Source organism: Sturnira hondurensis, unplaced genomic scaffold, assembly GCF_014824575.4.
Source record: "Sturnira hondurensis isolate 20B ecotype Veracruz unplaced genomic scaffold, ASM1482457v3 Scaffold0013931, whole genome shotgun sequence".
Taxonomy (NCBI): domain Eukaryota; kingdom Metazoa; phylum Chordata; class Mammalia; order Chiroptera; family Phyllostomidae; genus Sturnira; species Sturnira hondurensis.
The window spans coordinates 2,099,068-2,120,029 of NW_028086562.1; the positions used below are offsets into that span (position 1 = coordinate 2,099,068).

Below are 20,962 nucleotides of genomic sequence, written 5' to 3' on the forward strand. Positions count from 1 at the left end.
CCCCCTGCCCCCCCCCCCCCCCTCCGCTTTCTCCCATTTCCCCACCCCATCCTATCGGTATCCTGCCAGGCAAGGAGACAGTCACTTCTGCAAGTGCGAGCGTTGGTGTGAGAGGGAGGATGGGCTGCCTGCGAGGAGGAAGCTCAAGGGAGGCAGGCGCCAGGGACTGGGGACACACACAAGCCCCCACTCAGTGCCCGCGTCTGGGGCTAACCACGTGGCCAATGGGCAGAGAGCAGCCTGGCCTCCTGGGACCCCGTCCCACAGGGCTGTGAGTTCGAAAGCTGGGGGTGCAGGCCCCAGAGCTCAGGCATGGCGTGCAGGGAGAGCAAAGGTGGCCCTCTGAGCCCTTCGGCAAAGGGGAAGACGCGGCCCTGCCCCCGGCCACCTGGCTGGGAGATGCCGGCACCTGCCAAGGCCAGGCCTCACGGAAAGCCTTAAGCTCCGCACTGCAGCGACGGGTGATCAGGTGGGTGACGTTCCCACCTGGCCCAGGTGTGCGTTCTCTCAGGGGGGCCCTGCTCCCCATTTTCTCCTGCACTGGCTGAGCTGAGTACCACACCTCCTCTGAGTCACCCCAAAGAAAGGGGGGCACACAGTGAGTGGAGAGCTGAGCATGCTGGGGTTCTTATTCATCAAAAAGGCAGGTCTCCATATTCTTGGGAGCCGGGATTGAACCCGGACATCCATGGGGGGTAAGAGTTCACGAGGAGGGGTGCCCACCTCAGAGTGTGGGCACAGCAGGAACAGAACCAGGCTTGCCTGTGAGCCAGGAGGCCGGATCAATCTCTCCGCCACTCTGGGTCTTGGTTTCCCCACCTGGCCGACCAGCCTACCCGCGGTGTTATCTACAAGACCCAAGACCCGTGTGAAACAGGGTCAGAAGTGCATACCCAGCACGGGCAGAGCCCCTTCTCCCCTCCATCCTGCCAGTCTCCAGGCCCCGACATCTTTTTGACATCTCGGAACCATGGTGGCCTTGCTCTGGGGGCCTGTCAGGCCAGGCGGAGGTGGGGGGGGGGTGCGGGAGTCGCCAGAGTTCTCTGTGGTCAGCAGCACCTCAGGTTCCCAACAGCTCCTCCAGGGATGTGGACGCACCCCCCCCCCCAGGCATTGGTTTCCTCTATGCATGTCAGCTGCACTTCCAAAGTGGCCTTCCCAAAGGATGGCCAATATCTGCACATCCACAGGAACTGGCCCCCCCCCCTCCCCGCCCAGAGCCAAAGAAGTGACTTGGGCTCCAACTGGTAGAAAGGGAGGGGTCTAGGCTGCCCCTGCCCCCCTCTGGGCTTCAATTGACTCCCTTGAGGGGGGTGACCAAGACCCTTGCAGCTCTATGGAGCAATGGGCCCAGCTGCTGTTGGGAAGGGGGATGGCGGGAGGTGAGGTGCCCCTGGCCCTGGACACCCTCAGAGACCACCCTCCCTGAATACGCCTGCAGCTGACCCTGTTCTGCCCCATTATTCAGGGACCCCAGAAAACTGCTCTGGGTGCTGGGACCTCTGGTGATGTGAAGGTCACTGAGATTTAGTCAAGGACTAAAGACACACTTCTTCCTGTCAGACTCTCCAGCAACGAAACTGGTCCCTGGGGCTCTCAGAGCAGGGGAGGCCTTCCCTCACCCCAGCCTGCTGCCCGGTTGCCACGGGCCCAGCCCCAACAAACAGGCAAGTCTAGAGGGGCCCCTCCCGGAAACTGCCGAATCAAAACTCACTTCCTCCTGCATCATTTGGGGCTTAGAAGATCCGTGAAAAAAGAAAGGAAAGAGAGAAAGCCCCCTGGCGGGAAGCCTCGGGAGATGCCCCACCCAGAGCTCTCTGCCCCTGCCCGCAGCACCCACGCTATCACCCTCACCAGGCAAGAAATGGTGTCCCCGCTCGCCCTTCCTCCAGTCACTGTTGTGCCACCTTCTTCCCACCCAGGCTCCACATCCAAACTCAAAAGGGTTCATGAAACCAGGTCCCACACTTCTCACGCCCCTGTCCCGCCCTGGCCTGGCTCAGTCCCCAGGCGCCAGCAGTGCCCACAGCGTCTGCGCGCCGGGGAGCCGAGACAGGCGCAAGGGGCTGGACCTCGCGTGGTCTTGTACAGGAAGCTCCAGCAGGCTGCTTTCGAAGCAGGAATGTGCTGTAGCTCAGACCCCTCAGTGCCACTGAGGCAGGTGAGCGCCCACAATCTCTACAGACGTGACCTGGGGGCCAATGCCCTCTGGCTCCCCATCTGGAGGGCACAGAGGCTTCGAAGCTGAGGGACTGGTAGGAGCTCTGCAGGTGGGCGAGTTTGCCAAGCAACAACCAGGAGGGCAGATGGGACTCTCCACACGCAGGTCCCCAAACCCCGTGACATGGGCCTCAATGCGGCTTCCCTAGCAGAGCTGGAGCTTGCTCTTGGCATTGGTGGGGGGCTGGCGTTTTTTTTGGGGGGGAGGAGAAGTTGCTGAGAAAGAAGAAATCCTGAAACAACAGACAGTGGGACAGCTGTGGCCTGAACTTGGTGTTCCTGATCCCCGGATGTGGATGTATTAATTTCCATAAATGCTAATAGCCCATTTCCCCAAGAGCTATTACTTATGTCATCTCCCCCTGGAAGTGGTTCAACACAGGGCAACACGTGAAAGGGAGGAAGAGACAGCCCCCACTAGCAGGCCCCTGCTCTTCACCCAGGCAGCTCAGGTCTGTTTCCTAAGGTGGTCCTGCGATTGCAGGATGGAGACCTCTAGCCTTCAGCCCCACAGCCTGGTCCCCATCATGCCAGGAAGCAAAGAAAGTTACCAACCCCAAAAATGCTGAATCACAAAGTGAGGCTAAGCAGGAAAGTGGGGGCTGGGAGGGAGATGATGGCCAGGGAGGAAGGCAGGAAAGGGTGCTAAGGGGCTTCCCACCTGGAGCCTCCCCCCATCTCCAGGATGCTCCAGGCAAAGTGTAGACCCCATAGGAGCCTCTAGGACTAATGCCAGGAGCAGTGCTGGGGTGCGCCTGGGTGGGAGGGTGAGAAGGTGGGCAGGTACACAGCGTCTGCTACTGCGGCATGCAGCGGTGCAGGCGCTGGGTCTCTGTGTCCTTCGGGACCAACAGTAGGTAAGGAGGTGGCAAAAGAACCTGGAGATGTGTAAGAAGCACAGGGAGGGAGGAGGTGGAGGGTGCAGAAAGGGAGTGCCAAGGTCCTGGGGAGTGGGGCGAGGTGGAGAGAGCGCCCACCGCAGAGACTGAAGCAGAATGGATGGGAGGATGGGAATAGGGACCAGGAGGGAACGGCAGGGTGAGCCTTCAGGGGCAAAAAGGTTGAAGGGATAGGAAGGACTGGCACTTGGAGTGCTCTGACGGGGCTGCGCAGAGGCGGGGAGATGGGATGGGGAGGGAGGATGGGGGCAGGGAGAGGGGAGACTGCGGGGAGCAGAAGGGGTTGAGATAGGCAGAGGGGACATCAAAACGAGGGGAGGGATGAAGTTTGGGGCAGGGGTCGGAGATGGAGCTGGCAGATAGGGTAGGCAAGGGAGGACGGAATGGGGGAAGGGAGATGATGGGGAAGAGAGATGATGGAGAAGGAGGTGAGCCAGCCCGCTGGAGAGGAGGTGAGGACGGAGGCGGGCGCGGGGACGCACTGGGGAAGAGGAGATGGAGAATCACCGCGGGCCTCGCGGGTGCCCGCCGCTGCTCTCTAGGTGCATGGCCGTGGATAGCGCGGCCCGCCAGGGTCTCCCCCTGCACTCACCTGGGGGCTCCAGCTCCGGATCCTGTACACCGCTCCGGATCTTCCTTCCCGCCCTGCCCGTGCGACTTTAGCGCCCCCGAATCCCGCTCTCCCCGCCAGGTTCCGCCTGCAGCATCTTCACCTCGTGGGACACCCGGGGGCCACGCCTTTTACAGCTTATGATTGGCTATAATTCACGCCAGTCACATTCCTATTGGCTGAAGGACCGCCGGGCATGCAAATTAGGATGGTCCCGCCGCGGCGCTGATTGGCTGGTGCTGACAAGAGAGGGGCAGCACGACTTGGGCTCTGATTGGCCGACGGCTTCGACGCGGGGCGGGTTCTCAGCCAGAGCGCGCAGAGCGTCGCCCTGCAAGGCTGTTCTCTGTGTGGCAGCGGCCGGGCGTCCTTTTGCCGTTCCTTGGCCTGCAAGGCTGCGGACCCGGTACGCAGCGGCCGGCCGCGGGGGGCTCTGGGTCCGTCGTGGGTCCTGCTTCTGGGTGAGCGCGGGCGCGGGCGTGGCGGGCTGGTCTCCTAGGTAACGCGGCCCGCGGCGGGCGGAACCATGTTGGCTAGTGCCGCGGGGAAGCCTGGACACCGCCACGGACCTCTGGGGCCGCTTTACGGGCCTCGTTGTAGGGCTGGGGGTTATAGGATGCTCCGCACGTCTCTCCGCGGAGATCCGGTGCCTGCGGGCCACGGTGGCCGGGCGGGACGCAGGGCTGTTCCCGCGAGAGTTGTATCTCATTCCCCTCTCCTGACACTTGGTTTATCCCGGGTCGCTGGGGCCTGGGCATCTGGGGCTCCTTAGGGTTGAACCTCCGTCCTTTGCCCCTTGACCCGGAGTCTCTCTATAGTCCCCCAGCTGAAGTCGAGCGCGGTACTCGCAGCCTGGGTTTTGCCGAGACTGGCGTTGATCTTCCCCGATTCAGCGTCCCCAGCGGCCTTCTCCTACCGAAGCCCTGTGAGGGACCCCTGCTGGGTGCCTGCCCTTGGCTGGGTGTCCATCCCTTGTGGGTGCCCATCCCCTGTGGCTGTCTGTCCTCTGTGGGTAACGCTGCCCATGGAGATCTCCAGACCCCGTGGCCCTCTCAGGAGGCTCCCGGCCCTGGACCAGCAGGCACCCAGCCTTCACCCTGCTGTCCACCAGCTGACCTCCTGACTGGTTCGGAGCTCACCACCTGGCCCCTTCCTGTGGTGTGAATGCTCGCTCTCCTGCGTGCTTGTCCTTCAGACTCAAAGGCCCCACCTATGCACATCTCTGCCAGGCCTGTCTCCACAGAGGGCTGTGCGCACAGACCAGCCCTCCTTCCCGGTTGCAGTGTCCTGCTTTGGTTGAAGTACGTGAAGGAAGTCAAGCCTCAGGCTTGCCCTTGCACAGTTAGAAAAGGGTTAGAGATGATGGTCCGTTGTCCACCGGGCTTCTAACCCAGGTCTCCGTCAGGGTCACTGTACCTCCACCCCTCTCTGTCATTTCCGTACGTCGCTACCACGTGTCTGTTCCTGCTAATTTGTGTTGTCTTCCTCCCTCCAGGTGCATGCCAGGGGGGCAGAGAGCTTGTCTGCTGTGGTCAGCACGGTATCTCCAGGGCCTGGAACCTGGTAGGTACACAAAGAATATTTCCTGAACAAAGGAATTCCAGGCAGTGCTTAATTAGGTCTCCACTTACTCTCCCTACAAGTTCTCCAGAGCTTTTGGGTCTCAGTTATTCAAAATCTCGCAAGTTCATTTTCCTCAAGGAAGCTTCCCTGGGCCTGGACAGCTCTTCATGGCTCCTGTCCTTCCCTTGCCCTGGACTTGGGCCCAGCTCACCTCTTCCGCTCCTGGGCTCCCTCCTCTTTCCCTCCTCTCTGCTTTCAGCCATTAGAAAGCTGGGTGTCGTTCTTGTGCTGCGCACTCGTCCCTTGTTTCCCTTTCCCACGGGATCTTTAGCTTCTTGAAGTCAGGGCCTGGGTCTGTCTTCTTCACCACGTGTGCGCTAGCACAGAACAGGCGAGCTGGACAGAACAGGTGTAAGTGCAAGTCTGCAGGGGCAGAGGCCTCACGGTGACTTCATAGCCCCTCTCTGTGCAGGTGGGAAGGCAGAGAGGCAACGAGGATCAGCCTGTTGCCTGGCCAGAGCTCTCACTCCACCCACTCCGGCCTCTGTCCCTTTGCCTCTCCTGGCCGAGGGGGGACACCGGGGGCTGGCGTGGTTAGAGTGGCTTTGCTGTCAGTCACTGCTGGTGGTATGACTTTGGAGGGGCTTCCAGACCTGTGAGCCCCCTTCCCTCACCTGAGGTGAGGATAAGGGTGCTTACCCTACAGCAATGTTGGAATGAGTGTGGAAGTGTCTGTGAGTGCCTGGAGCCTCACCGGGCTCTGTAACAGCCGGCATGTTTTCTTTGTGCCCCTGGCCCATTGTATCCCTTTCTCGGAAAAGCGTGGACCCCTCCTGCTCTCTCAGAGTCGTTCCTCTAGCCCCAAAGGCCGCCTTCCGCAGCGTGTGATGGGTGTGCCTCCACTGCAGAGCGTGAGGGTTTCTGGATCATTAACAGGGTTTTCACTGGTGCCGACCTCACGAAGCGCAGTCTTGCGGGACAGCAGTAACTGTGCAGTGTGGCGACCCCCGAGGCAGGATCCCACGTAGGGGGTACTGCTGGGGGATGGGGCCCTCACGCCGAGGAGGGAGCATTTGATCCGACTCCTAAAGGACAAACAGGAATCACGCAGGGCTGTGTGTGCACCCGTGTGTGCACGCGTCTGTGTCTGTGTGAGGGTGTGACGTCCGAGAGGAACTGAAGCAGATCAGGGTGGAGGTGGAGAGGAGGGAGGTCCAGGTGGCAGCTCTTCTGTGGGGCTGGGAAGAAGGGAAGGGTCTGGGTGTCACAGCCCCTGCAGGAGCCTGTGTCTCTGTTGTCACCTCTCCCTCCATCGCCCTTGCAGACTGTTGCTGCCCGCCTTCACCTGCCCAGCTCAGTGTTTTGATTGGATGGCTATTCCTTCTTCTCCGTATGTGTCCTACTGGTGCAGCCAGGGGCCACCCCGTGTCCCCTCCTTAAGGATGGACTAGGCTGCAAGAATTCTTCAGGGACACCCACTGGCCCAGTGTGGCACTGGGCCCCACAGTAGTGCAGGGAAGGGGAAGGAGGTACTGGTTTGGGACTTGGGCAGGTGAGCCACCTACAAAAGAGGCACAGCCCTGTGCTGAGGAACCTTGGGGAAGGCAGGTCTGCGTGGCTCCTTCCGGGGGTTCTCACAGTGTGCGCCCACCAGTGCTGTGAGGCTCGGAGGACTTTTTGGTTCCGCTGCCCCTGAGTCTATTAGAACACTAGTTTTGAATGTGTAAGTGTTCTAGTTTCATAAGAAAAGTCAACAAGAAACAGTGTTTCTCTGAAAAACAAAAATGCTTGGGAGTCAGCTTTATGGAAACTTCTGTTTGCTTTTGTGGCTATTTCCTGAGTTCTGATGGTGAGCCGGGCACCGAGGGTGCAGGAGGGTAGCTCCCTCTGTGAGCAGCTGGCCCGTGAGCAGATGAGCACAGGGCAGGTGGCACGTACCATGACCGGGGAAGCGCAGGGGCCTTGTGGGCTTAGGGCTGGACCTTGGGGCCTCCCAGAGCCCTCCTGGGCAGGCGACTCTCCCGCTGGCTGTGGGCTGTCGGTCGGGCCTTTTCTGCTTGCAGTTCGTGGGCATCTATATGAGTTCTGTGGCTTCTGTAACAAATGATCTCAAAGCAGTTTGCTTAAAGCAACCCAGGCTTTACACTCTTCCAGTTCTGGAGGCTGAGACTCTGTCTCCCTGGGCTGCAGTCAAGGTGTGGGTGGGGCTGGTTCCTTCTCGGCTGGGGGGGGCTGCGAGTTTCCTTTTCCAGCTGCTAGAGGCCCCGCCCCCCTGGCTCATGGCCCCTTCCTCCTCCTTCACACTCCCCCCTGCTTGCATCGTTGCTCTGAGCCCTCCTGCCTCTCCTGTTGGGCCCCTTCTGACGGTCCGAGGTGCACCCGGCCCCCCCAGGCTGATCCCGCCACCCCAGGGTCCTTAATGGGACTCACACCTGCAAGTGGCAGAAATGCAGGGCTGAGTCTGGCGCCTGCCAGTGAATCTTTCACCCTCTGTTGTTGCGTTCACGCCTTTCGGTCTGTCTCACATTTTGGATGGGTCCTTTCCTCCTGCGGGAGTTTCTGTCATCATGCTTGTTCCCTTGGAAAATACAGGTCCTGAGTTATGCAGATCTCCCAAACATTGACACGTTTGATCATACAGTTTCTGTCGGATCACTCTTGCCGTCGGCACTACCTGTCATCGCATCCGAGGGGCCTGCGAGCAGCAGGACGCTGCCAGGCTCCCGGTGGGAGCGTGCACTTCCCCCACCGTAGTTGTTGCCTGCAACCTGGTTTTGATCCCAAGTCTTCCCTGAAGTGACAGGCTCATGTTGTTCACGCTGGAGAGGTGCCCACCAGGTACACGTCTGAATAAGCATGTTTTGTTTCTCAGCCGTCCCCTCCCGTGGAAGGGGTGTGGCCGTGTGAACCAGGCAGCGAGTTCAGCTCACAGCCTATGCCCTCGCAGTGGGCTGAGCTGGCCGGAGGGACCACGGCCTTCGTGTCCCGGCAGGTTTTTTTATTTGTATTTCCCATTTCATCGCAGGAGAGTAAGAATGCGTATCCTCAGGGTTGAGATGAAGTAAAATTTGTGCTTTTCACTTTCCCCAAGGACACCTTTACGTGAGGCTGATGGTTTTTTGCTCGGGGTGGTGAGGGACAGGATGGCCAGCAAGTTTCATCTGGATAGTGTGAAAATAGCTTTGACCTTGCGGAACCCTTGACTAGCCCGGGGAACCTTGGGGGTTTGGGGACCACGTTTACAGAAGTGCTGGCTTAGGAGACCAGCTCGCTGCCTTTCGTCCTTGCTTGTCATTTAGCGGGCAGAATTTGGCCACTTGTCAAAGCCAAGATCCTGAGATTCTGTGTCAGCCAAGCGGACTCTCGAGAAGGTTCAGACCCCTGTCTGGTTGGGAGGCAGAGGACAGCCCAAGTGAGCCAGGTCTCCTGGGAGCCTGTACCGCTCAGAACCTGTCCCCAGCTAGCTTCAGCAGCAAGAGACATTTCCTGTAGCTGAGCCGTCCTGGGTGACTGTGTCCACTTGACCCCTGGGCCCACCTGCCCTTGCTCTGGTTTCTGCTCTGCCTGCTTTTCACGTGTCTGAAGGTGGGAGCTTCCACACTGGCCCCTGGCAGTGTCAGGCCAATAAGCGCTGTGCTCCAGGGGCTGAAGTGGGGAGCACCTCCCCCTTGGCCCACCCACATAAGCTCCGAGACTCGCTACTCATTTGCTCTGACCGGGCCCTGCTCCCCAGTCCCATCTAAGACAGTCCTCGTCCCCAGGCCCGGTGCCCTTGTGTGGTGCTCCACCCCCACAGCTGTGTGTGTCGGTCCCTAAACCCGTCACTGAGGCCGGGTAGTCGTGCTCTGCTAGGCTCACTAGCGAGAAGGACCCGTTTCCCTGGGGAAGGCAGCGTGGGTGCCAGTCTGCCCCACCGGGGTGAGGGGGGTGGGATCCCCGGGTGTGGGTTTCGGGGATACTGGGTGCTCTGGGATTCGGTGTGAGGTGGGAGACTTTCGGAACTGCCCCGGGCACTGTGGCCTTTGTGACTCTTTCGTTTATTTGGACAGCAGTGGTGCAGGTGGTCCTCGAGGCCCCAGGGACACCCAGACCGGCGCAATGCGTGACTGGCAGGAGACTTTTGACCAAAATGTGGTGGTCCCGCCCCACCCGCAGAGACTGCGCCAGCCCTGGAAGGAGCCCACCCCGTTTCAGTGTGTCCTGAAGTGGCTCGACGGGCCGCTCGTTCAGCAGGTGAGGAAACGAGCTGTTCCCGGTGCTCTGTCTGCGAGGTGAGGCCATTGATTCCCACTTGTCTGTCTGAGTCTCACTGCTGCGCCCATTACCTTGGGCCTTGGCAACGTTGGGAGGCGAAGCGGCCCATCAGCATAGAGAATACATGATTCAGCACCTCGGTCAGCACTTCTGACGCCAGGTGGAAGTTTCTTTCTGCCACGTCGGAGCAATTTTAAAACTCAGGTAATCGGATTTCCTGGGCCTTTTCTGAGCCAGGTTATCGGCAGGCAATAGGCAGCCCTGAGCACAGCACAGCGCAGCACGGCCTGATTCCGGCCCTGCAGGGAAACTTGGGGCCGCGCCCGGGCCTGCCACGGCCTTCTGCCCACTCGGGCCCCGGCTCGGGGCTCTGAATCCGCCTGTGCCTTCAGCTGCAGGGAACCTGCACTGCCCACAGGACCCCACAGGTGTGATGGTCCTGGTGAGGCCCGTGGGGATGCACAGGAAGGGTCCAGGCCGGCCCGTGAGGGCATGCGGCCACCCAGAGGGTTTGGCTGGGCAAGTCGTCCTGTTTTAACACCAGTGGAGCGACTCTCCTGGCCCTCGGAGTTGTCATCGGAGTGCTGAGTCTGTGGGGAATGCGCCCTCATTGAATGACTCACGTTCTGCGTGACGCAGCTGCAGACCCGGGCTGAGCCCCTGCGTCAGGGCCTGTGGCTGCTCCTGCTGTTATGGTGTTGCTTCTCAGCTCCTGGTTGGCGCTCACTCACTTGGTCCCCAAAGCTGTGCTGGGAAGTGGGGACCACCAGCACCTCATTTCACAGAGGAGGAGGCAGAGTCAGGGTATGAAGTTGTTGCCCCAGCAGCATAGCTCTGGCCGGCTGGTGTCCCTTGGGGCACTGGCTTCTGAGGCCCCTGTCTCCTGGGAGCTCACTAGCCAGTGGACGGCAGTCTCCTTGTCTCTAGGAATTTCATGAGGGAAAATTTATTGGTTTTCCCTTTTCATTTTATTTATTTATTTTTGAAAAGATAATTCCCATAGTTCAAAGTTCCTAAAGGTACAGAGGACAGCTGATCGTCCCAGGGTCCCCAAGGCACCCAGTGCCCCCCAGGTATGGTCAGCATTCCCTGTCGTTGTGTGACTTCCCAGAAACTCTAAGCAAACTCTAAGCAAACCCACAGCTGTACCTGTGTTACCTTGCTTTGCAGAAGACACTCTTCACAGTGTGTCTTATAGGTTGGTCACGTCACTGCTTGCAGAATTTCTTACTCTTTCTTAAGACATCACGGATTTCCTTGGGTGCAGGGGTGACCGTCTAGCTCTGCAGGCCGTGCGGGTGTGCACAGGGGCTCTTCCCAGTCATTCGCCATCGCAGACACTGTGCCCATAAGTGGCTTCACTCATGTTGTTTTTTTTCACGTGGACATACGTCTCCTGATCCAAAATCACATGTTGGAAATTACCATGTAAGGCCCATGCGTAGGTTTTTGATCAGAAAGCCACTTAATGCTTAAAGATGTGACCCATGCTCGTGACAGGGAGGGGCGGGCCACGGGAGCACTAGTCTGAGGTAGCAGTGTGGCTTCCCTGGCTTCAGCCACAGTTTTTTCCAAGGCCAGCGGTGTCACCCGAGCTCGAGAGATGCTCCACAATGACGGGGGTGGCCAGCAGATGGGGAGTCCTGTGTGCGTCTGTGTCTGCGTCTGTGCCAGGCCCCCACAGCACCCTGGGTTTGGTGAGTGGCAGGGAGAGCTCGGCCCGACTCGGCAAATGGTTGTCTCCACAGCAGAGACTTACTGCGGTGAAAGGGCGCAGAGCAGGAGGAGCCGAGGGAGAGGCGTGGGGGACGAGTGCCACGGGTCCTCCGCCGTGGGGTCCCACAGGGTGCACTCAGTCCCCTGGCAATGGGCTGTGACGATGATACCCGTGAAATGTTGCCAACTGAGGAAGCGCACGCAAGACTCAGTGCCCCGGGGGGCTCCAAAACACTCAGGGTGTTTTTGGGACTAGTCACACAGGCACCTCGTGTCCACCTAGCATCTACCAAAATTCTAGATTCCTAGAGGAAAGCAGGTGTTCAGCAGAAACCGCTTTGTGTACTCGGGTTAGCACAGTGCACCACACTGATCAGCGAGGGTGGTGGGAACCCTCCCGACGTCGGAGTTCCCGGATTCCCGCCTAGGGCCAGCCCGGGAGCCAGCCCGGGAGCCAGCCCTCCGAGATGTGGCAGGCCTCTGTGGCAGCTCATGCACAGCCCCCAACAGCGTGGCTTCCAAGTGCACGAAGCACAGCTGTGGACAGGAAAGGGAACCCCGTTCAGATCACCGTCATCACCGGAGGCTCGGTGTTCTCTCAACACCTGGTGGGTCCAGTAGACCGAAAGTGGTCACAAGGCTCTGGAAGATCTGAACAACGCCCCCAACCGCCGTGACCGAATCGTCACCTCTGAAACACTGCGCCTGACCAGTGGAGGCCCCATTGTTCTCAGGGGACGCTGGACATTCAGCAAGGTGGACCACACGCTTGGCCATGAGAATAAGTCTCAGGAGACTTACCAGGATCGAAGTGATAAAGAATGTGTTTGCTTTGCTGACTCATACGCTATTAAATTAGAAATCATAACAGTGAGACAGCTGGACAGTGTTCAGATAGTGGGAAATTAACACACCGCTCACTAACCCATTGGTCAAGGAAATCTGCATAAATTATAAAGCAATTTCTACTGAGTAATGCAGGAACATATCCGAATACGTGGGATGCAGCTAGTGCAGTCCTTTGAGGGAAACTTGTGGCTTTATATGACTAATGGAAAAGGAAAAGGATAAAGTCAATGACCTCTGCTTTTTCTGTAAGAATGTAGATAAAAAGAACAAATGAAACTACAAGAAAATAGAAGAAGGAAGGAGTGAGTCTGCGAGCAGAAATTAGTAAATCGAAGGGCGAAGAACACACCAGTCGCAAAAGGACTGAGGACCGCACACTGCCGGTGTGTGGCCCTGGGAAAGGACCTGTCTTTGTAGTCGTTGGTCGCCTTGTTCATATTTGTAGCTGTGACTCCTCAGTCCAGTAAGATCGAAAGATCTGCCCTTCCTTTGCTAACACCATCCCAAGAGAATCCTGGCAAGCCGAGGGCTTAGAGTTTGTGGTTATGTCAGGAAGCCTTCATTTGGTTGTATGTGATAAAAAACCCATCCAAAATAGCTTAGGCTAGCAGTAATTGATTGACTCACACATCAGACAAACCATAGTGATAAGCTTCAGGTGTGGCTTGATCCAGGGTCTCATGTGATGTCACCTGGACTTCTTCTTTGGGTCCACAAGGTGTCAGATGCCTCTGTATCTGCAGCCCCAGCCTCTTCTGTCTGCTTGGCCCTGGGTGAGTCCTAAGCCCATGTTTGTTCCCAGGGAATTCTGTGTCCTGAAAGGCAGGTCCTGGGAAGGAAATTGATCCCTGAACATGGGTGGAGGCTGCATGGCTTATTTTACCAGCATGGTCCCCAGCACCTGCGGGACGGCTCGTGATATTGAGAAGCCTTCAGCGCAGATCCTTTCTGTTTTTTAGGGAGTGCTGGAGATGCTGTCAGAGGTGGGGTGCCATCTTCGCGTGTCTCTCTTCGATGTCACCTACCGACACTTCTTCGGGAGGACGTGGAAGACCACAGGGAGGCCTGTGGAGCCGCTCTCCAGGCAGCCATGCAGGGTCATCTTTAATGAGGTGGGTGGACAGCAGGTGTGCAGGGCCTTGACATGGGGACACGAACAGCGCATCGCAGACCCTGCGGGTGCCACCGAGCCTCAGAGCCAGCATCGCGTCGCGGGTCTCAGGATGGACATGCGTTTCCAAACAAGATCTTGTGGTGGGCCATGTGCCCTAAATGGGTGCGTGGGCACTGCTCTGGTTGCAGCCCTGTGTGTGGGGGGGGCACGTGGGGTCTTGTCACCTTCAAGGAACCTTGGAGTGCTTGGAACAAAGTTAGGAAATTCTTGATCTCATTTGACTACCTGTTTTTTCTCTGGTGTCCCCTCCTCTTCCTCCTCCTTCCCTCCCCCCCCCCTTCCTTCCTTCCTTCCTTCCTCCCTCCCTCCCTCCCTTCCTTCCTTCCTTCCTTCCTTCCTGGAGCAATTAAAAAACCCAGGTAATCGGGTTTCCCGGTTATTTCTGAGCTGGGTTGTTGGCAAGAGGCGGCTTTGTGCACAGCTCAGCGTGGCCTGCCTTCGGCCTGGCAGGGGAACTGCTGGGCTGAGCTCTGGGCAGCCCGATCGAAGCCCTGAGCTTGGACGTACCGCAGCCTTCTGCCCACTCCGGCCCTGACTCTGGGCTCCGTGCCCACCTGTGTCTTCAGCTGGCAGGGACCTTTCTTTTAGGATGAGGAGATTGAGACTTGGGGGTAAAGTGAGCTGCTCAGGCAGCAGGTGGCAGAGCCTGGCCTCGGACCCACGCCCTCTGCCTTCAGACCGGGTGGTCACCTGGACACTGTCGGCAGGGTGACTCGGCACACCTGGCTTTGCGTCTGGCTGCCCCGCAGGTGGGTGTTCTCTGTCCTTGTTCGGCCGCCCCCACCTGCAGCCTTTACTCCGGGCCTGCCTCGTGCAGACCACCGTGCTGGTGGAGGGCAGAGTGCACGTGGTGCTCACCGCGTGGGACGTGTGGTCTGTCGGGACGACACGCAAAAGCAGGTAGCAGAGGACGGGCGGGTTGGGACCAGTTCTCGGAAGGAGACCAGCGTGCTGCTGTCCTGGAGTGAGGCTCAGGAAGCTGATGTGGGAGCGCCCCTTGGTGGAGCTGACATTAAGCGGGGCCTCCAGGAGAGGACGAGGGCATCAGGTGTGCATGGGGGAGCCCAGGGGCTGCGGTGGGCTTCCCCACGCAGCGGGTCTGTGGCACTGGGAGGGCCGTATTGATTTGATCTCTTGTATGTGCAGTGAGGCCCATGGAAACCTGCTATTGTGACAGTCAGTGACTAATGAAGGTGGCAGTGACCTTACCTGTCCTTGGAGATGTCACTGTGCTTAACCCCAGCCTGAGATGCCTCTTTTCTGCTGGGAGTGTCCTGGCCCAGTCGCAAAGTCATGGGGACTGTCCAGGCATGGGCTGTGTGGCGGGCAGGTTGGTGCCGACAGGTGCCATAGTGTAGCAGGCAGGAGCCGGAGGGTGAAGTAAGGCCACGGTCAAGTGTGTGTCCAGGGGACCACAAGTGTGTCTGATGTGAAGGCTGTCTAATAGCTTGTGCAAATGCCTCTTCTAAAAATGCCTCTTTAAAAAAAGATTTTATTTATTTATTGTTAGAGGGGAAGGGAAAGAGAGCAGGAGAGAAATACCAATGTAGGGTTGCCTCTCGTGCGTTTCCCGCTGGGAACTGGCCCGCAACCCAGGCTTGTGACCTGACTGGGAATCAAACCTCAATCCTTTGGTTCATAGGCCTGCGCTCAATCCACTGAGCTACACCAGCTAGTGCTAAATGCCTCTTAAATGTCTCCATGCCCACTGTGCCTGAGAGAGGTTTATGCTGTGAATCTCCTGTGTGACCGTGGGCAGCTCCTTGGTGCTGTCTCAGCAGAGGAAGACATCGCCCACGCTTGCTTGGGACAGGAAGTGGTTCGTCGGCAGTGGCCATGGCCCTGATGTCACTGGTAACCTGGCCTGGGCTCAGCCTCTGTTGCATTAGAGGGGCCTCCTGGGACCTCCTGGGGCCAGAGTTGGGGTGTCTACTTTCCATGTGCACCGTGAGGCCAAAGGAAGCCTGGAGCCGAGACAGCTCATTAGTGGCTAAGGAAGGTGGTGGTGACATCGCCATTCTCTCCTGGAGGGTTCCACTGGCCAGGCCTTGGCTCACAGCACAGTTACGTTGTTTTGCCTCCAGCAGCCTCCTCTGGAGGTCGGTGTTATGTCCCTCCTTAAAGAGAAACCCAACAGCATGGGTCATGAAGCCACGTGTGCGTGCAAGCAGGTGGACCTGGTGGCCTTCTGACAGCCCACACGGTGACTGCAGGATTGTCCTGTGGCCTCCTGACCCCTTGTGTCCATGTGGCAGAGTGCTCCCAGTGTCTCGAGACAGGACTGTGCTCTGAGATCCGCACAGGGACACTTTACAGTCGCTGTGGTTCTGAGATGAGTCCCCCTCTGTGTCCTCCGCTCAGTCCTGGGGTTGCTGAGGTGGAGGGTGCAGCCAGGTACGTGTTTTGGGGGTGCAGGGAAAGGCTCAGAGGAAGCTGCTCCCTGGCTGCTGTGTCCTCAGTGACCAGCAGAGGCTGCTGATGTGCCAGGAATGAGCCCGGCCTGCCGAGCAGCATCTTGTGCCTCCAGCCCTTCCCCTCCTCTCCTTGACATTCAGAATACCGAAAACCAGGTTTTGTTCAAGTTCACATAGCTCCAGAGAAGTCCCCTTCGCTGTGTGTGCATACACACGTGCATATATGTGTATTTGCACAGTGGGGGGCTGTCCCCAGCGGCACCGATATGTGGGGGCGGGGTGCTGCTTACCGGGCTGCTCTGCTTGCCCCCCTATGCAAATAGAGAGGGTTGGGAAATCTGGGGGAGATCCCTCTCTGATTTCACAGGTCGGCTGTGTATTTCTGGCTTTACCCATCAGCTTGGGGTGGTCTGACTGGAGGTTGCCATTGCCAGTCGAAAGGGGCCGCACTGGGATGCCACGTGCCCCTCGGCTAAATGTGGGTTAACCAGCCACCCTGTGGTGCGCTGGGTTTCACTGAGTTGTCGGTATGTTGAAGGACGCACCCCTGGAAGAAAGCTGCTCTTTCGTTACTTTGAAAAGAGAAATCTTGCCTTGACCCCGAGCTGGGAGCTTCTCCATGATGAGTTCCGGGCTCAACTGTGGAGCCCCACCGGCCGCCTAGGCCCCTCTCAGGTCAGAGCTGACTCTTGGGCTCTCCTGCCCTTCACCCTGTCTAGGTGGCTCATAAGTCCTCCATCCTCTCAGAAAGTGTCTTCTAAAAAAACGATCTGGCCCTGGCTGGTGTGGTCAGTGGCTGAGTGCTGCCCTGTGAATCAAAGGGTCGCTTATTCAATTTCGGGTCAGGGCACACGCCAGTGTTGCAGGCCATTTCCCCAGTAGGGGGCGTGCGAGAGGCAACCACACATTGATGTTGCTCTCCCTCTCTCCCTCCCTTCCCATCTCTAAAAAATAAATAAATAAAAATTTTCACAAAATAATCCGGAGGCCAGAGTACTGTGCAGTTTCTACATTTTCTTTCCGAGACAGACATAATTCTCCCTTAAATTCTTTCCCTAACTCACCACGCTCAGCCTTGTGGTGACAGGCTCATTTTTCCTGCTTCAGTTTGCGAGGGCGGGAATCCTCTCGGCTCTCCACAGGCAGGCAGGACCTGGACCAGAGGTCCTCCCTCCCGAGCCCTCCGCAGCCCGGGGCTGCTCAGGTAACAGGCGACCCCGTTGCCCTCCGCAGACACAGGTGATTGGTTGCTTCCACGGCCCATCACCCCTGCCAAGAGACCCCAACTCCAGTGTCCTTCCTTGTCCATGAGAGCTGTGTCATTTCTCCTTAAAAGCAGGGCTGAAGGGAGTGTCAGGTGACCCCAGGACACTGCAGGGAGCCTTCCGGCTGCCTGGAGCAGCCCCGCCCTCCCAAGGGCCAGGCTGCCCTCCCCATCCTGTGCTGCGCTGGGCTCAGCCACCGCGACCATGGGAGACCGGCTCATTTCCGGGAGCGCGGTCTCCCCAGAGAGGGGGCAGTGTGGCCATTGCACCCCTCTGAGGATGGCCTCTTTCCTCTCAGGCTCGCAGAAGCCACCTTCAGGGGCTTCCAAGCCAAAAGGGGGGATAGATGGTTCTAGAAGGAGATATGACGGCTGCCTCTCCGTGATGTGTCCAGGGTTGGGGCTCCGTCGTGTGGTGGGGCAGAGGCTGGAATCTGCCCGCTTGTGTTGGCGTGCCCGTGCCGGCGTACTGGGGAGGCTACCCTTCGGGTCGATCGCCTTGCTTGCTTCTCTGAGTTGGCCAGGGACTTGTTCCTGTGGCCGGAGTGTGGCTGGTGCAGGCCTTGGCCGTGGAACGTGTTCTGAGATGGACATGGGCTGAAGCCTGCTCAGGCCTGCTCTGTCACTCTTCCTGGGGTTTCAGGCCGTGATTCTAACCCCTAATCGCCTCCTCTATGCAGAGGTGGTGGCCGTGTGTGTTCCTGGGGGCACGTGAGTATTGGACACTCTGCTGTCTCCACACAGGCTCCTAGAAAGCCTTTGCTTAGCAAGGACTGGTGGCGTCGGTGGTGGGCTGGGCTTCACTGGGGAGCTGGCTGTGCAGGGTGGAGGAGGTGGCGAGTGGTCATTTCAGCCCAGGCTGCAGTCACACTGTCATTCTAGACCAGGTTCCTTGAGCCCTCAGGTCACGTGTGTTTTGAGCCTGGTGGCTCTAGGTGGGGCTGTTTTCATGGCCATGCTGCTTGGTGTGGATGAGGGTGAGCCCCACCCAGAGGAGTGGGTGCTTTCGGCTTCAGATGAGGGGCTTTGTGTCTCCCAGAGGAGAGTTTTGCTCCGCAGAGTGCGCCGCGCCTGGGCCTCCGTCTCAGGGCCGGCCTTGTTGCGGGAGCCGTGTGAGCTGCGCGAGCTGTGCGTGGAAGCTGAGCTGTAGGTGGAAGCAGCAGCGAGTGTGGTGGACTCCTCTTCCCGGAGACGCTCTGCTCCAGGCTCATGGAAGACACGCTTCCTGAGGCCCCAGTTCAGTGCCGGCTCCTTTCCCCCGGCCCTCTTGCCCACTGTGTGTTCTGCGGGGACTGAGGAGTGGCATGTCACCGGGGTGGCCCAGGGCGGTGCAGCCGCAGGGGTGCCATCACAGGCCTGGGTTCAGTCCTGGCGCGGGCATGGGAGATGGCAGCCTGGCCCCGAGGCAAAGTGGTGTCTGTGTGTTTGAAGACGAAGACAGCAAGACACGAGCATTTTAGTGGTTTATTAACCCACGCACCTCGTCCGGGCAGAGACCCATCGTGTGTGGTTGAGTGAGGTGTGATGCAGGCTGATGGGGACCCCCCCTTCTTAAGGGGCCTGCTCTTGGGGGAATGTGATGGGCTCAACTCAAACTTCTAATCCAGTCCTGTTGGCTGTCGGGTAGGATTCACCACTCCAGGCATGCGGTGTGACGTTTGATGAACTGTCCCTAGGCTGAAGGGCTTGTTTGCAGGTCGTGCCCCGCTGAGCACTGTTGGGGTTTCAGCTGAACCCCAGTGCATGCTGTGAGGTGGGTAGGGCACCTGGGTGCCGGCGAGTCTTGCAAGGACACTCCGGTGGGTGGCAGAGGAGGATGGGGGCTGGGGGTCGAAGCGTGTCTTCATCCCTAGGCAACTTTCACCTCCCCAGAGCTTCCGAGTGGTTGGTCCTGAACAGGTTTGCATTTTGTATCTCCATAACCTAGCCTCTGCCTTTGACCTTGGGCCTCCTCGGGGCTGGTCGAATTTCCCAAGGTCCTTAGGAGTTCTTTCCTAGGGTACAGTTCCCGGCCTGAGGGTCAGGAAGTGATGTTTAGGAAAGAGCGTCTGTCCTGACCGATCAGGGTGACCTGTGACCTCGCGTTGTCTTTCTACATGCTGTGCTCCTGGTGGCCACTGTCCTGCCTGGAGCAGGGCCCCTGGAGCTGGACACCATGGGCTCTGTCCTGCTTGTTCTGTCTCAGGGTGATTGCTTCCGGGGGTGGGTGGGAGGGAGAGGCAAGAGCCATGAATGGCACTTGGGACACGCTGGAGAAGCTGTCCCCGCCTGCAGGCAGAGCACCTTCACTGTGACCTCTAACTGGGATCGTGGTGGCTTCACTTCACGGTTTAAAACTCCCGTCTCTCTGTGGAAAGGAGCAACGGGCAGCAGCGTCCATAAACGCGGCGCGCACAGGTACAAGTGTGCAAGGGGAGCAAATAACACACTCCACTGTCCAGTGAGGCTTTGGAACCAGTTCTCGAGGCTTGGAAACAGAAACATAATTCTCTCTTGGTCCAACCACCTGTCAGCTGTAAGTGGTCATTATTTCATCATTTTGCAATAAAAGATAATAGAATAATGATTTATACCTCATGGCTGATGTTTTAATGTGTCTCTCTGTTATCCTGGGCTGACAGTCTATGATTACAGCAAACGTTTCCTGGGTGTCACTGTGCTAATGGCTCGTTAACAGGGGATTATTCCATGTTTAAATCACCCGCAGCGCCCGCCTGGGCCCGCCTCACCTCTTTCTGCCCATGGGGGTGGCGGTCTCTATGTGCAGCCGGCGACCCCAGCTCGCACGCCGGTGCCGGGAAACACTGAGTCTAGGCCAGGGCCGAGCTCCTGGGACACCTGTTCCCTGCTGATTCACAGCCTCTGTCCCTGTCTTCTGTGTCTGTGACATTTGTTAGTTTTAAATGAAATCAACTGTGGCAGGTTTCATGCATTAGGAAGAAAACAGTAGCAGGTGCAGCAGTTTTACTCCCCGTCGGAGCCGAGGCAGCGGGTTGGCCTGTCCCGTGTCCTTGCTCACTGTCCCCCGAGAGCTCGGGCTGGAGGCCGCCCTTCGTTCACATGGCCAGACGGGAAGGTCCTGGTGGGCGCCCTTTCAGAGGCCCTTGGAATATGGCCTCTGCTTGGTGTAGGTTCGAAACAATCCACTAAGAAAATGATCTCAACACAGTTTTTGTCACACAAAGACGTTAGTTGGTCTCTGAACTGGGGGTAATTACATAGCACTTCAAGAAATCCATGGATTCTGCTTAAACAAAATTGGTTCAGATGCAGTTTCAGAATAGCTGCACATAAAACTGGCCACGACGCCCGTGGGTCGTGACTGCGGTTTGTACGGCGAGTGCCACGTCAGCCGGCTCAGCAGATGCGTCTGCGGGGACTCGTCCTGTCTTCCCCTGACGTCTCTGGGATCCTGTCGGGGTGCGGTGCGTGCCCCCCTTCCCCTCCTTCTTCTCTGCAGGGCCTGGTACCTGTTGGCACCTTTCGCAGATGGAAGGTTCTCAGAGCAGAAGCCAGGAGTCTGATGTCCTGGGTGTTAGGCACTCGGGGTGCGAGGCTGTGACTCCTAGGGCGTCACTGTTTGGTGCCTGTTGTCTTCTCTGGTGGTGCTCAGCCTGGCCGCGTGGGGTGTTTCCGTGGCGATGGCCAGGAGCACAACGTCCCTCTCTGAGTCCCGCGCTGCAGGTGGTGGTGTCTGGTCTCACCTGGCTTCCGATTTCTGTTTCGCAGCCCCTGTACTTTCACACGCCCTTGAACCACCCGAGCATCGTGGCGGTGGTGGAAGTGGTCGCCGGAGGCAGGAAACGGGATGGGACCCTACAAGCTCTGTCCTGCGGGTTTGGAATTCTTCGGATCTTCAGCAACAAGCCGGAGTCCCCGTCGTCTGCGTCCCAGGACAAACGGTGCCTGCCTCTGCCCCTGTCCGCGTGCTTCCCCTGGTTTCCTGTGCTGACCGAGCTGCCAGTCGTCGGCTGCAGTGGGAAGCCCTGCCCTCGTCGG

The 20,962-nt window shown here is 58.4% G+C and overlaps 2 protein-coding genes across 7 annotated transcripts in view; one reads left to right on the forward strand and one right to left on the reverse strand.

Moving 5' to 3' along the window:
- The window catches only part of KCNAB2 (potassium voltage-gated channel subfamily A regulatory beta subunit 2), a 61,203-nt gene extending 57,370 nt beyond the window's left edge, over window positions 1-3,833 (reverse strand). For 4 of the 5 annotated variants that reach the window (XM_037062092.1, XM_037062089.1, XM_037062093.1 and 1 more), the window contains exon 1: window positions 3,712-3,788. The gene's annotated coding sequence lies outside the window, so the exon portion shown is untranslated. Of the gene's footprint in view, window positions 1-3,711 lie in introns of all 5 variants that reach the window. The other variant, XM_037062094.1, reaches the window with a different exon arrangement.
- A 193-nt stretch (window positions 3,834-4,026) lies between these two features.
- Window positions 4,027-20,962, forward strand: part of NPHP4 (nephrocystin 4) — an 86,216-nt gene continuing 69,280 nt past the window's right edge. For both annotated transcript variants that reach the window (XM_037062098.1, XM_037062099.1), the window contains exons 1-5: window positions 4,027-4,135; window positions 5,225-5,292; window positions 9,342-9,525; window positions 13,071-13,223; window positions 20,693-20,865. In XM_037062098.1, the coding sequence (XP_036917993.1) occupies window positions 9,391-9,525; window positions 13,071-13,223; window positions 20,693-20,865 (461 nt within the window). In that variant the 5' untranslated portion in view covers window positions 4,027-4,135; window positions 5,225-5,292; window positions 9,342-9,390. The remainder of the gene's footprint in view (window positions 4,136-5,224; window positions 5,293-9,341; window positions 9,526-13,070; window positions 13,224-20,692; window positions 20,866-20,962) is intronic.